The following is a 12750-nucleotide window of genomic DNA, read 5'->3' on the forward strand; positions in this document are numbered from 1 at the left end:
ATTATTTGTTTTTCTTTTAAGTAAATTTAGCCTACTTTTGCTAAAAGAGAAAATATGGACTATTGATAGTGCCTTGAATAATATCGGCTTCTTTCATTCATGTTATGGGTATTTTTATACAAAGGAAATTTTTTTGTGCCCGTTGAAAATTAAAGTTTACTGACATAGCCATAAAAAAATGTTGCTTTATTTATCTGACCATATTGGAATGTATTTGTTAGGTTTTCAGTCAATTAAATTTGGTTCAATAAACAATATGTGGTCATTTTTAAAATTTTCAATGAACATTCGATCAGTCCGGCCCTCGGCTTGCAGCAAAATTTTTTATCTGGCCCTCCGTCCATTTGACTTTGACACCCCTGCTTTAGTATTATGTTATTATTCGTACACCTTTTGTATTAACGTTTGTCATTCAAAAAGTCAGTAAACATATTGAAAGGTAATGTTTTACTTATTTATAATAGTGTCGTTCTTACCTCCAAAGCGCTCCAACATGTTGTGAACTTCACTCCTACGCACAATTTGGTTCATTAGATAGTAATTCAGAGTCATGAAAAAATGACTTCCCCAAATAATCCCAAATTACATGGAGAACCCAATTTATTGAATTTGCTAACTACCCAACAGCGACTGTACTGTCTTCATCTTTCAAGTTGCGAACTGGTCTTTTCTTCAACGGAGCTATGTCTTTAATGGGAGTTTTCTCCTCCGATGCTATTTGGAAGAAGGGGGCAAAAAACAAAAAATCGTTAGCAAGAGCTAAAGCTAAGCGCACATTTAATTTACCTTCTCCAGGGTCGTCTTCTGAGCCGTAGTTGAGCGCTTTCTTCTTGGCGACTGGTGAAAAGTCAAAGACTTTACTCAAAGCTTCTTCAGAGAGTTTCTTCTTCATTCGTTTGCCAGCCGACATTTTCGTGGCGTTTGCTGAAGTCGGCGGCTAACGTTAGCGGCGGCTAATGCTATGTTAGCGCGCGGGGCTAATGGCTGGGAGAAAGGTGAAAGGAAATTGCGATAAGTAACCTTTTCTTGGTCGCTTTTGTCCCAAAGCGACGTTTAATCTCAAAGTTTGATGAAAAAAAATTTTTTTAATGTAGACTTTGGTGTGAACAAGCCAAATTTAACCAGGCCAACAGCCGACTCCCGCCAGAAGCTTTGAATGCCGCCTTTTTTGTTGATTCACCCGGAAACGACAAAGTAAAAGCTTTTCGAAGAAGAAAAAAGCAATAGTTAATGAGTATGATAGGAGAGGCCTAATATCAGAATCTTAATAATAACTTGAAACTAAAGTGTCAAAAAGAATTCTTATAGAACCCATTATCAATTTGAAAAATTTATTCCAAATTGTGTTCTCTCTAAATTTTAATATACCCTATATATTTCCTTTTGTTTTGGAATTACAATATTCCAAAACTCCCTTTTAATCTTGTTTTCACAAACAGAGCCTTCTTTCCTGGTTAATTAACTCATCTCTAAACATAATTTCCCGCCATAGCTATTATGTAACATCAAAGATATTAGAGGTAAATGCTTGTGAAATCAGTTTTTTAAACCTTTGTAAAAACTACTACTGGAAAATGGACTTCATTTTAGCATCAATTTGTGTGTGTGCGCGTCACTGGGATAATAATATCACAGACCCACACCACATAATTCATTGAGCAGATAAAAGATTAAGGTTGCAGAAATGTTGAATCAATTTTAATATGCATAATTGGTTTAAGACTGTAAAAAAATAATCAACTTCATAAATAAATCAGAAGAAAAATGTCTTCCTGAAGGGAGATGCCACCCCCCGAAACCTATAATCACAGTGTCATTAAAATGTTGACAAATAAAGTAGCAAAATGTTGGTGTTTTCGATTGACCCGAGTTGACTCGTTTGCTTGCCGCGTCGTCACGGAGGCACAAAATGGCTGCTCAGATGTCAAACTTTTCTTCACAAACAAAATGTCCGTTCTCCTCGTAGTCATCGCGGGTGACCACCATCTCCTCATAGTCTGGATCGTTCGCCAGCAGCTTCCCTCCCTCCCACGCATACGTGATGGGGCTGTTGCAAAAGAAGAGCAACACATGCGTGTCACGACACACACAGTGTTAGGGCGGGGCAATAACGTCCTTTGGTAAAATCTCAAATTGTATTAATTCAAATCCTATTTCCAATTTTGATCACATTTTCTCCCTTTCTCATGAAATTGGCATTACTCAAATCAAGTATTTCTTTCTGTTCGCTTTTACTCCCTCCTATGAGTTGCTGTATTCCTCATGACACCAAACAAGCCGTGTTAACTTGCCTCACCTTCCGTAGAAACAATCAAATTACTATGAATGTTTCTATACAGATAATGTGAACTTGAATTAAATGTGTCTGGGACAAGAGGTGCAACTCACTTGTTGGGCAACGTGACCTTGACGGGAATGTGAGCGGGAACCAGAGAGCGAAGTTCAGCCTCCAGGCGCTCTCGGAAGCCCGGAAACAAAACGTTGCCTCCGGTCAGGATGATGTTGCCGTACATGTGAGGCTGCATATCTGCGCGCGCGCACGCACACACGCGCGCACACACACACACACACACACACACACACACACACACACACACACACGCACACACGCTCTTTAAGCCAAGTCACACACTAAGAGGCTACTAGCATGTTTGTGTTGGCCTTGGAATGCGATTGGCCACGGAAAGAGCCCCATTTCCAGGATGTACTCCACAAAACGCAGCGATTGCATTCCAAGGGATTGTGCGATTATCGTCGGGGGCTGATGATCAGCACCAATATTTGTCATTTTGACGTCGATTTGCGTCAGCCTTTTTCAAACAGCCAAGAAGGGATCAACAAGTTTAACGTCGGAGAACTCTTTCTCACGACATCAGAAGATAAAGCCGAAATTGAACGAGACCTTCAGACAGGGACTGGACAGAGTCCACGATGGCCTCGGGAATGCCCATCTCCTGGATGCCGATGTCGGAAGGGTGGAAGAGCATCTCGGGAACGGCGAAGCGCTCGTTGGCCAGCCTGAGGATCTGCTCGCCTGTCTTGTACTTGCCGCTCAGCACCACCTGGTCGGCCGGCTGGCGGACAAGGCAAAACGAGAGAATGACGGCCGGCGCCGACAGCGGGGCCAGGTCGGGCAAGAGCGCGGGCTCGCCCACCTTGCAGAAGCCTTTTTTGATGGCGCTGAAATCGGGAAGAACGTAGTCTCTCATCACCGTGTTGTCGTGTCCCTTCAGCCTGGAAGCAGCAGTTCACGTTCCCCACCACGTCCGACTTTCTCGTAAGGTCAAGCAAACGTGAAGCGGACGCCGGTCAAGGTCTTACTGTGCGACGGCCATGTCCTTGTAGAAGTCCTGGGACACAAAGCACACGTCCTCCTTCACCTGGTTGATCACGTGGGTCTCGTCCATCACGTGCAGCTGCCTGCAAACATGCACGCACACTTGGCTCAACTCGTGACGACAAACTCTACTCGGTCTACTTCGTCTGGATGAGGCGGCCTTACCGATAGGAGATGATTTCTTTCAGGTGGTTAGTCAGCAGCTTCCCTCCTACGTTGATCCTAAAAGGAGGAGGACGACAGTCATCATCACCATCACCTGCCCCGCCCCCGCCGCCCCCCATAATGATCCAGCCCGACTCTGAGGTGAGAACGAGCTTGATCCCGCCTACAGCCACGGAGATGATATCATGGATGGCAGAGCCGTTGTTGCGTGCGGTCACCTGCGGATGCCGTCCTTCATTCTGCTGCCGCGACAGTAGGGGGCGATATGTGTGAAGGAGAAGCCACTGTCCACCAGGAGGCAGCACAGCTGGTAAGGTTCCGAGCGGAAGTATCCTCGAGCGCTGAGAGAACCCGCTGACCAACAAAGAGCGCACGCATGCCGCCGTCAGCATCCCGCTGGCGCGCGGCAGCCGCGTTCCACACTCACCGTTGATCCTGAGAGCCGACTGGAAGCGGTACTCCTCGAACAGGATCTCGTTCATGGACTCCTGGATGGACGTGAAGTTGAAGTAAGGCTCGCTGATGACGATGCTGCTCTCCGCAAAGTCCACCTGGAGACAGCGTCCAACATGAACGTGCGCCGCGGAAAGAAGTGCGTGACGAAGACGAACGCGAGAAAGATGGGCAACCTTGAACATTTCTTTGCCAAACAAATGATCCCAAACTTTCCTCTGGACGTCCCAGTTGACCAGGTAACCCTGAGGAGAAAAGAAGGCAAATCATTTTTTTTCTCTTCCACCATATGGCCACAACTTGGATGTATTTTGCTGTAAACATTTTCAAACACGGCCCTTTTCTGACAAGTTGCCACTTGACTTTGTATCCTGTGATGATAAGTCACTTCAGGTTGTCAAAATTTCCAAATGGATTTGCAAATCGGCGTCAATTGAAAATGATTTCTCGATCGTGAATAGAGAGATCCACGTTGCGTATGTGGAAGTGAACCCCCGCCCAAAAAAAGATTCATAATGTGGTTGAAATTGGACTTATTTGTGTTCAGGAATTTCAGATTTCTAAAACGATTTACAACAAAATGTTCAAAATGTGAACCTTCTGGAAGGGCAGGATGTAGAATAGCGCCGATGGGTCTTTGATCTCATCTAGCTGGTTGGCGGTGAACGTTTTCATCCGGGAGGTCTTGGAGCGAAACTGGCAGTTGGGAATGACACTGGAAAACAAACACGGACACAAAAGCTCACCAGTGGTTGCTTAGGCCACGCTGGCAAAATCCCTTTGCAGGGATGGCAAACGGCCGAACCGACTTCACGCTCACCACAGACAACCATGTTTTGGTCTGGCAAAATCCCTTTGCAGGGATGGCAAACGGATTCCCGACTTCACGCTCACCACAGACAACCATGTTTTGGGTTTTTTTCCCCCCTAGGCCAGCGATGATGCCAATTGCAGTCAAGAGGAAAATATTGATCATTCCTTACAATCTAGTTAAGCAATTTAAGGAGTGTTTCTTCATTCTCGGCTCTTATTTTATTGTTTTGTTCAGGCAGGTTTGGGTGCGAAATGAAAGCATACGATAACGTTTGCGATGGACTGCAGATGCACGTTAAGTAAATGTTTAAAAGTGTTTCTGAACGTCTTTGGTCGGACGCTGACTGCAGAAGGAAAAAGATTGCTGAGCTAAAGTGACGTGCTAACAGAAGCTAACCCGAAACAGCTCACCTGACTTGGTCAGAGCTATATCCAATTTTTGCCGTGTAGGCCCCGTTGTCCAACACTAGAGTGGCCATTTGCAACGCAAAGTAACGCCTTAAGGGGCCATTTCATCAAGTCAACTTTGCTCCCGGATTAGAGCGCCGCAACACAAAAGTTCCAGCGTTCATTCATATCTCGTTCGGGTTATTTCCGCTTTGTTGCGATTCTCTACACTAACTGGCCGATGCAACAGCCAATCAGAAGCGCCAAATAAAGTCCCTCACCAAAGTCGTCCGGACGGAAACACATACAAATGTCCATACACTTGAAACGCAGCATGTTGATTGCACCGCAAACAAACAAACAAGCAAAAAACAAACAAATACATAAATATCATGAATCGTGAGAGTAAAATCATCTCACAATCGAGTTCCATTTCCAAAAAGTCAATTATTAAATGGTAACAGGCAAAAGTTAAATAATAAACAGTTTCTAGTAATATTTCAAAGTGATGTATGAAACCATCAAATCATATCATCGCCTGCACGGACGAATGTAATGCTGCGTCCCAGAAAAAAAAGTGCACTCTGAATTGGGAAGTCTGAGTCGTGAAGTTGGGAAAAAAGACCCCTCGATTTCACCAACCGGTTCAATATGACGTCATGAGACAACGTGATCTCCATGGATACGCCGTCAATTTGTTTATATATATATATATATATATATATATATATATACACTATATATAGTGAGTGTGTGTGTGTTTTCCCCCCAAATATTATTTTTTTCAATGAGATCATTTTCGGGGATTCACTGTGGCTTCCACCTGAAAGACAAGTTCAATTTCCTGGACACAGGGTAAGCATCCTAGGAGTTTCATCATCTTCTTTCCAGAATTTCAGATGGAAGTGGACATGCGTGTCTGTGGAAGTTATTCCCATTTGATGGCCTCCGTGCAGACAGCGGCACGCCACATGGCACACAAATGTCGACACTTTTTTTTTAATTAACACAAGAAAAGCAGGTAAGATTTTGGTATCATTTTTATTTTTTAATGTCTGAAAAAGTCAACAATATCCATGAGGCACAATGTGAAGCCCTGCCTCACTTAGAAGTCAAATATATACAAAACGTCCGTCCATCTTCCTGCTGTCAATCATCTTCAAAGTGTTCATGTGCGACACCATTTCACAAAAACATGTCGGTGGATTATGATGGCATCATTGTGAATGTAGACAGTCGACGACATGTCGAGAAGAACGTAGCGAGCGATCCCCCGGTCACGCAAATGTAGTCAAAGTCGTCCGAGAGCGTCCCCGCTCGACATCTACATGATGCTGCCGATGTGTCTCGAGTGCGAGTGTGTGGCGAGCATGAGGGCCCTCTGGTCCATAAGGTCCCTCTCCCTTTCCAGCGCCGCCCTGTCCTGCTCCAGCAAGGCGCGTTGCCTCTCCAGCGCCGCCCGTTCCCGCTCCAGCCATTCCCGCTCCGCCCGCACCGCCGCCCACTCCCGCTCCAGCGCCGCGTGGTCCCCGCCGCCCCCCACCGGCGACCCGGGGGCAGGCTCGCCGTCCCGGTCGACGTGGCCCGGAAGGGGGGCGCCGCCGCACACCAGGCGACCCTCCATGGCGTCATTCATCAGATGGAACCATGGCCAGGAGGCGGCGCTCTCTGTCACGTTCTCCATGCCTGCGGGGGGGTACTTCAGGTCCTGGGGGGGTTGTAAGACAACGCAATGTCATCAGCACATCATTAGGAGGTGGCGTTGAAATCATGAGCATACCTTGAACCTGCGTTTGAGATTGTCCCACTTTTTGGCCACCTGGGAGGTGGACACCTTTCCCTGGAGGTCCAGCTGCTGGATGATGGACCTGACGGACAAACACAAACGAGATCGCAAATGGGATCACAACAGTCCGCACGGCCGCCGGATGGCGTGCCCCTCACGTACTGCCGGGTCGCCACCATGAATGCATGTCGGCGCGCTCAATCCGCATACGTTGGGAACACTGCGCTGACATGGCCAAATTGGAGTGTCGCTGCAAGGTTCAGTGAGTCTAGGCTTGCCCCTATCTCAACCTTTGTGGGGTCCCGAATGTGTGCGATAATCAAAATCAAAAAAAAAAAAAAGGACTTGAAAAGTTATCCCTCTTTATTATGCACTAAATTTGACACTTCAAACTATGGCTTCGGATAATTGACTTATTTCATGTGCACAAAATTACACCGGCTGACACACTATCACATTATGAGCGGCTGCTCAATCGTCTTCCCCGAGTATTTTTCACTGGATCCATTCATCAATAATTCCCGACATCTAACAACAAAAAGGGGCAGAATGCGGTGAAGCAGAAGAAGGAGAAGCGAGAGCAGCGGCGGCCCGCGACAGCCTTCTTACTTCCAAGCAGCCTTGGCAGCGTTTCTCCTGCCGGTGAACAGAACCTCGTTGGCAGCTCTCAGGGTGATCAAGCGCCGAGTGTCCTGGTCGCTCACTGCGTCAAAAACAAATTGGGATTTGGCCAACAGCTTTTGAGAAATACGCAGCACGTAACTAACTGTCTTTGTTTTTAGGTTAGTTTGACAGTCAGCTGGAGGCTGTCCCAGCTGTCTTCGGGCAGTCGGCAGGGGGACACCCTGAACCAATCGCAGGGCACACACAGACAAGCAACAGCGCTCACAATCACACCAAGGGACAATTTCGAGTGTTTTTCATTAACCTGCAATGCACATTTTTTGGAATGTGGGATGAAAGCGGAGTACCCGGAGAAAACCCACGCAGGCACGGACGGGGGAGAACATGCAAACTCCACACAGGAAGTTGGAATCGAACCCTGCACCTCCGCACTGTGAGGCCGATGCGCTAACCAGTCGTCCACCATGCCGCCCACAGTCATAATAATAAGAAGAAGAATAGTAATAGTCATACAAATATACATTTGTAGGAGAGCTCGGTAGGGGCGGCGCATTCCTCGCCGCTGGCGTCGATGTAGGTGACGTTGGCGTCCGAGAGGCAGAGGTCAGCGACCGTTTGGGTTTCGTCCACCTCGCAGGCGGCCATCTCCGCCGTCGGTGCGGTGGCCGAGCCCGAAACGGTATCGTCCTCTCCGCTCCATACCGGCGCCACCTGGGCCCCTTTGCCCGCCAGGCGACCCTCCAGGGCGTCGCTCATCAGCTGGAACCACGGCCAGGATGCCGCCCCGCCCTGGGGCTCTGCCCCACGAGGGGGGAATTTCAGATCCTGGACCAGGACCACACGCGACCTTTTATTAGGGACCGGGCGTCGGACGGAGTCCAGCAGGAAGACAAACATGAAGTCAAGTAGGGAGTGAAACAGAAAGTGGGGGTGGGAGGGGGCAGGAAGCAGGTGAAACAGAACCTCAAGCAGGAAGACAAGTGAAGTGAAATGAGAAGCGGCAAAGGAAATGAAATAAAGCGGAAGTGAAGCAGGCTACCGTAGGAGGTGAGGTCACCTTGAACTTGGTCTTGAGGTTGTCCCACTTTTTGGCCACCTGGTCGGGCGTGATCTTTCCCGTCAGGCCCATCTCCTTCACGATGCCCCTGCACAAAAGCAGCGCAGGTGAGAACGGAGGACGCTCGGGTCCGTCGCCCGCACGCTCGGCCCGGACCTCCAGGCGGGCTTGGCGCTGTTCCTGCGTCCTGTGAAGAGCGCCTCGTTGGCAGCTCGCAACTCCACCAGTTTCCGTATGTCGTCTTCTGTCACTGGCCGGCACACACGCCAATCCAACATGTCGGGAATCAGAAAGGTGTCCATAAGGACCAAACGCGAAGGCGGCCGCAGTCTTACGTTTGTAGCTTAAGTCGGACACGCTGCGCTGGAGTTCTCCCAAAGCCAAAGAAGCATTTTTGTCCCGGCCGCAGACAAGCATGTCAATCTCTGACTCGGTGAAGAACTCGGCCATCCCGGCGCGACTCCTGCGGGCTCGCTTCTTCGGCGCCGGCGTCAACATTTCGCAGTCTTCGTCCTCGGCGACGACGACGGGCTCGAGGGCGGGCGCGGTGCCAGCCAGGCGGCCCTCCATGGCGTCATTCATGTGGTGGAACCACGGCCACGAGCCCGGGTTGGACTCCACGCCGGGCGGGGGAAACTTCAGCTCCTGACAGACGAGAAAAAGGCTGCCGTCGTCGTCTGTGCTCTTACAGCCTTTTCACATAGCGTGCGATCGACGAACCCGTTTGCGGCACGTGTGCCGCGACCGAAATCTGCGTCGCGTCAGGTGGTGACGCGAAGGGTGTGTGTTCGCCGCCGGCATGCCAAATGTTCGATACGGAAGCGACGTGCCCTGGGAGAAGCCATCAGCTGACAATTGTCATTGTGTGCTAAACGGTGCCACGAAGATGCAAAGCTTGGTCTTGGCTGAGATGCTTGGCTCCTTCTTGTGACTATTTGACAAATCCAAAAAGTGCATCGCTGGACAGACCATGTGGTGTCATGATTTTTTTTTTTTTGTTTCTGGCATTTCAAAAGTGGCTCCGATGCCATGTTCAACTCATTCACCGCCGCGCACCTTTCTATTCGTCAACTGAATCCGACTTTTGAGAGCCAGCGACAAATCGATTCCTCAAGTCCCTTTTCTGAACACGAATGAGTGGAAAACCGTCTCGGCCAGCTTGTCTGTCAAATTCGGCTTTATTCCTGTAGATGGCGGCGTGGCATCGCTTTTGATGACAGAGCAGCACCGCACTTAATTTTGTGGCCCCGTTTTTGTTTTTTTTGGTTTTTGCGCATGAGCTAACGAGTGTGTGTGGGATGACCTCACCTTGTACCTCCTCTTCAGGTTGTCCCACTTCTTAGCCAGCTGCTCGGTGCTCAGCTTGCCCTGAAGGCCCAGCTCGTGAAGCACTGCCCTGCCAACACACACCACTCGTGACATCACAAGACTGTCGGCTGAAGATAAGGAGCCAGGGCCCCCCCCCCCCCCCCCCCCCCCCCCCCCCCGAGGGTGGCATGCACGAGGACCACCGGGACCAAACGCCAGCACTTCTGCCTTGTTTCCATTGAAATTCAAGTAATCCACTGTCAGCGCATCCGCGGCTCACTCCATCTGGCTTCCTCTTTTTGTCTTCCAGTTTCCTCCTTAAGATGTCATTTTAAAGCACTTTTAGCGCGGATGCACGCACATGTGCGGTCATGTGACCACCTCACCTCCACGCCGGCTTGGCCGAGTTCCTCCTGCCGGTAAAGATGGCCTCGTTGGAGGCGCGGACCTTGATGAGACGCTCCGTCTCCGCTTCTGACACTGCCGGCGCACAAAAAAAGGGCCATGATGTCGATTGCTAACACTTACATAGTGTTTAACTGCTTCCAATACAAATGTGTTTCATTAAAAAAAAAAAAAAAACTTTCAAAAATTGAGGCAAACGTGATGACATCATCGCATCTAAGGGCCAATAATCATCCGGTATGATAATTGTTCAGACTTTTGATGCATAAGGGCGTTTGTCTTCTTTTTCTTTCTTGTTTATGAGATCAATTTCAAAGAGGGTAAAACTATTTGGAAATGTTCAGTGAACTTTTTGCAAGCTGCTGCTGCACTGCCTGCGCTTTTTCTTGCGCTAAGTGAAAGATTCAAGTGGAATTGTACATGACATGTACAAGACATGCTTTACACTTGTGGTTAGAATAAGGGAAAAAATAAAGATGTCTATTAACTCTGATACTGTTATCACAACTTTGATCGCCATCGCATCACACGCGCCAACCTCACAGCGCGCATGATGACATCATCGGTCGGCCTACTTTTGTAGGAGCTCTCGCTCATCCTTCTCCAGCCCATGGGGAGACCCTCGGGAGGCTCGACGGGCTCGGCGCCAGAGCCGTCCTCGTCGGTGCTCTCTGTGGTGACCGAGTCATCCATCTCGGTCTTGATGAGGAACTCCAGGATGTCGTCGTCGTCCCGCCGCTGGCTGTTGTCGAGCGCGCTCAGCACCATGCGACTGTTGTACAGGCGACCGTGCATGGCGTCGTCCATCAGGCGGAACCACGGCCACGACTCGGCCGCGCCCCCCGCATGATCCCAGCACGCCGACTGGTAGGGTTGCTTCAGGTCCTACTCCGCGGCACACACGCACATAGAAGGAGGTCACAGCTGGCTCGCCGCTGCCAACGTCGCAGTCGTCCTCATACCTTGTATTTGGTACGCAGATTGTCCCACTTTTTGGCGATCTGCTCGGCTGTCAGTTTCCCCTGCAGGTCCAAGCCCCTCAAGATGGTGCTGGGCAAGAAAGAGCAGCTCACGGTTGACATTCGCATGCCGTGCAACGTGTTCATTCCCACGATATAGGAGTCGGAAGGTGTAGTGAGGAGAGCTCCTCACAATTCAAATAAAAGGATGGGAAAGTCCTGAGTCAGGTCCCTCGGATCTCAACGCAGCCAGTATTGTGTGTGTACCTCCAGGCTATCTTGGCGGAGTTTCTCTTTCCGTTGAAGAGAAGTTCGTTGGAGGCTCTGAACTCGATCAGCCGCCTGACGTCATCCTCACTCACTGCAGAGGTCAAAGTTGAAAGTTGAGCGGCTCGAGGAAGTAAGGCGGGCAGGAAGGAAGGTTGGCTCTTACTTTTGTACGAGCTCGCCGTCATGTTGGGGCTGCAGGAGTCCATCGTCGTCGTCCTCAAGCGGCGCCAGGCGGCCGCGTGATACCGGGTGACTTCCCCTAAGTGCGAAATGCGAAGTAGCCGCTCGGACGCGGCTCCGGTCCGCCCATCACCTGGGCTGGTGCGTCCGGACCACACAGCCGAACCTCCGCTTGGACCTCTTCCTTCCTTCCTTCCGACTAGCCTGCTAAGTTGCTAAAGCTCGGTAACGACCGGACGTCGGAGCGGACCGCTGGTGATTGACAACTCTTGTCTCCTAGTCAGTCGAAGGTCCTTCCTTCACTCACGGCAACGGAGTGGACCCCCCACCCAAAGACGGGCCGAATCGAACGGACCTGTGAGCGCCGGGAGCTCCGAGGAGCGCTCGATGAACAGCGGTGGGAGGAGGCCCTTGGTCACGTGACCGGCACTTTCGCGAAGCGGGCGGGGACAGACGGAGATCCCTCCCACACATCCCAGCATGCTTTGCGGAGCCTTTTGGAAATCGCTGCAGTGAGCAAAGCTCGACGTTGCTTTTCGTTTGCTTTTGTGTCTAGGTTGACTGATTACAAAGCAACGTTGTATACAAATAAATGTTGACCTTTTGTACCATAATCCCATTAAAGATGCTTAAAACGTGGCTCACCAGGCATTTGGGTGCATCTCAAATTTTGTGTTGCTAGTCAAAAAGACAAAAACACACCCAAAAACAGCTTAGCAGTGAACACCAAATAATTTGAGCAAATGTATTATTTCAAAAGTGCAGATCAAACTGCTAACTCCTCACGTGACTGCAGCCAAAAAGTGGCTCTCACGTTCACCTTTTTTTCCCCATCTATCTTGCAAGCCATCTTCCGTTTACTCACGGGAAAAAAATAACCACCTGCTGCGTATTGTTTGTTCACCACCCTGGTGCCAAGGAACTACATTATGTATTGGTATCGACCCGGTATCGGCAGATACTGAAAACACTTTGAATTGGACTTAGGTTCCCAAAACGTGAGATC

At 49.5% G+C, this 12750-nt stretch overlaps 3 protein-coding genes across 5 annotated transcripts in view; all 3 read right to left on the reverse strand.

Moving 5' to 3' along the window:
- The window catches only part of sycp3 (synaptonemal complex protein 3), a 4301-nt gene extending 3126 nt beyond the window's left edge, over positions 1 to 1175 (reverse strand). Inside the window, exons 1-3 of the mRNA XM_019873941.1 lie at positions 787 to 1175; positions 621 to 714; positions 477 to 511 (exon numbers count right to left, since the gene is read on the reverse strand). Of these exons, the coding sequence (XP_019729500.1) occupies positions 477 to 511; positions 621 to 714; positions 787 to 910 (253 nt within the window). The 5' untranslated portion in view covers positions 911 to 1175. The remainder of the gene's footprint in view (positions 1 to 476; positions 512 to 620; positions 715 to 786) is intronic.
- Positions 1176 to 1676: 501 nt separating this feature from the next.
- actr6 (actin related protein 6) lies at positions 1677 to 5380 on the reverse strand. The gene is made up of 11 exons (XM_019873939.1): positions 5180 to 5380; positions 4553 to 4670; positions 4132 to 4200; positions 3930 to 4053; positions 3721 to 3856; positions 3503 to 3559; positions 3322 to 3420; positions 3156 to 3234; positions 2903 to 3074; positions 2389 to 2527; positions 1677 to 2047 (listed from the first exon to the last, which is right to left on the reverse strand). The coding sequence occupies exons 1-11, from the start codon at positions 5245 to 5247 to the stop codon at positions 1918 to 1920; spliced, it is 1191 nt and encodes a 396-aa protein (XP_019729498.1). The 5' UTR covers positions 5248 to 5380; the 3' UTR covers positions 1677 to 1917.
- Positions 5381 to 6177: 797 nt separating this feature from the next.
- Positions 6178 to 12154, reverse strand: LOC109518260 (uncharacterized). Of its 3 annotated transcripts, XM_019874002.1 has the most exons (13): positions 11728 to 12154; positions 11562 to 11655; positions 11298 to 11385; positions 10911 to 11220; positions 10317 to 10410; positions 9931 to 10018; positions 8958 to 9267; positions 8779 to 8872; positions 8623 to 8710; positions 8087 to 8390; positions 7551 to 7644; positions 6936 to 7023; positions 6178 to 6863 (listed from the first exon to the last, which is right to left on the reverse strand). In XM_019874002.1, exons 1-13 carry the CDS (start codon positions 11768 to 11770, stop codon positions 6480 to 6482), a joined length of 2079 nt encoding a protein of 692 aa, XP_019729561.1. In that variant the 5' UTR covers positions 11771 to 12154; the 3' UTR covers positions 6178 to 6479. The 3 variants fall into 3 exon arrangements, with proteins under 3 accessions (XP_019729561.1, XP_019729562.1, XP_019729563.1); XM_019874003.1 differs by lacking the exon at positions 11728 to 12154 and having other exon boundaries at positions 11488 to 11587; XM_019874004.1 differs by lacking the exons at positions 11298 to 11385; positions 11728 to 12154 and having other exon boundaries at positions 11562 to 11654.
- Between the last annotated feature and the right edge of the window lie 596 nt (positions 12155 to 12750).

This window comes from Hippocampus comes, unplaced genomic scaffold, assembly GCF_001891065.2.
Source record: "Hippocampus comes isolate QL1 unplaced genomic scaffold, H_comes_QL1_v1.1 scaffold298, whole genome shotgun sequence".
In the NCBI taxonomy this organism is placed as follows: domain Eukaryota; kingdom Metazoa; phylum Chordata; class Actinopteri; order Syngnathiformes; family Syngnathidae; genus Hippocampus; species Hippocampus comes.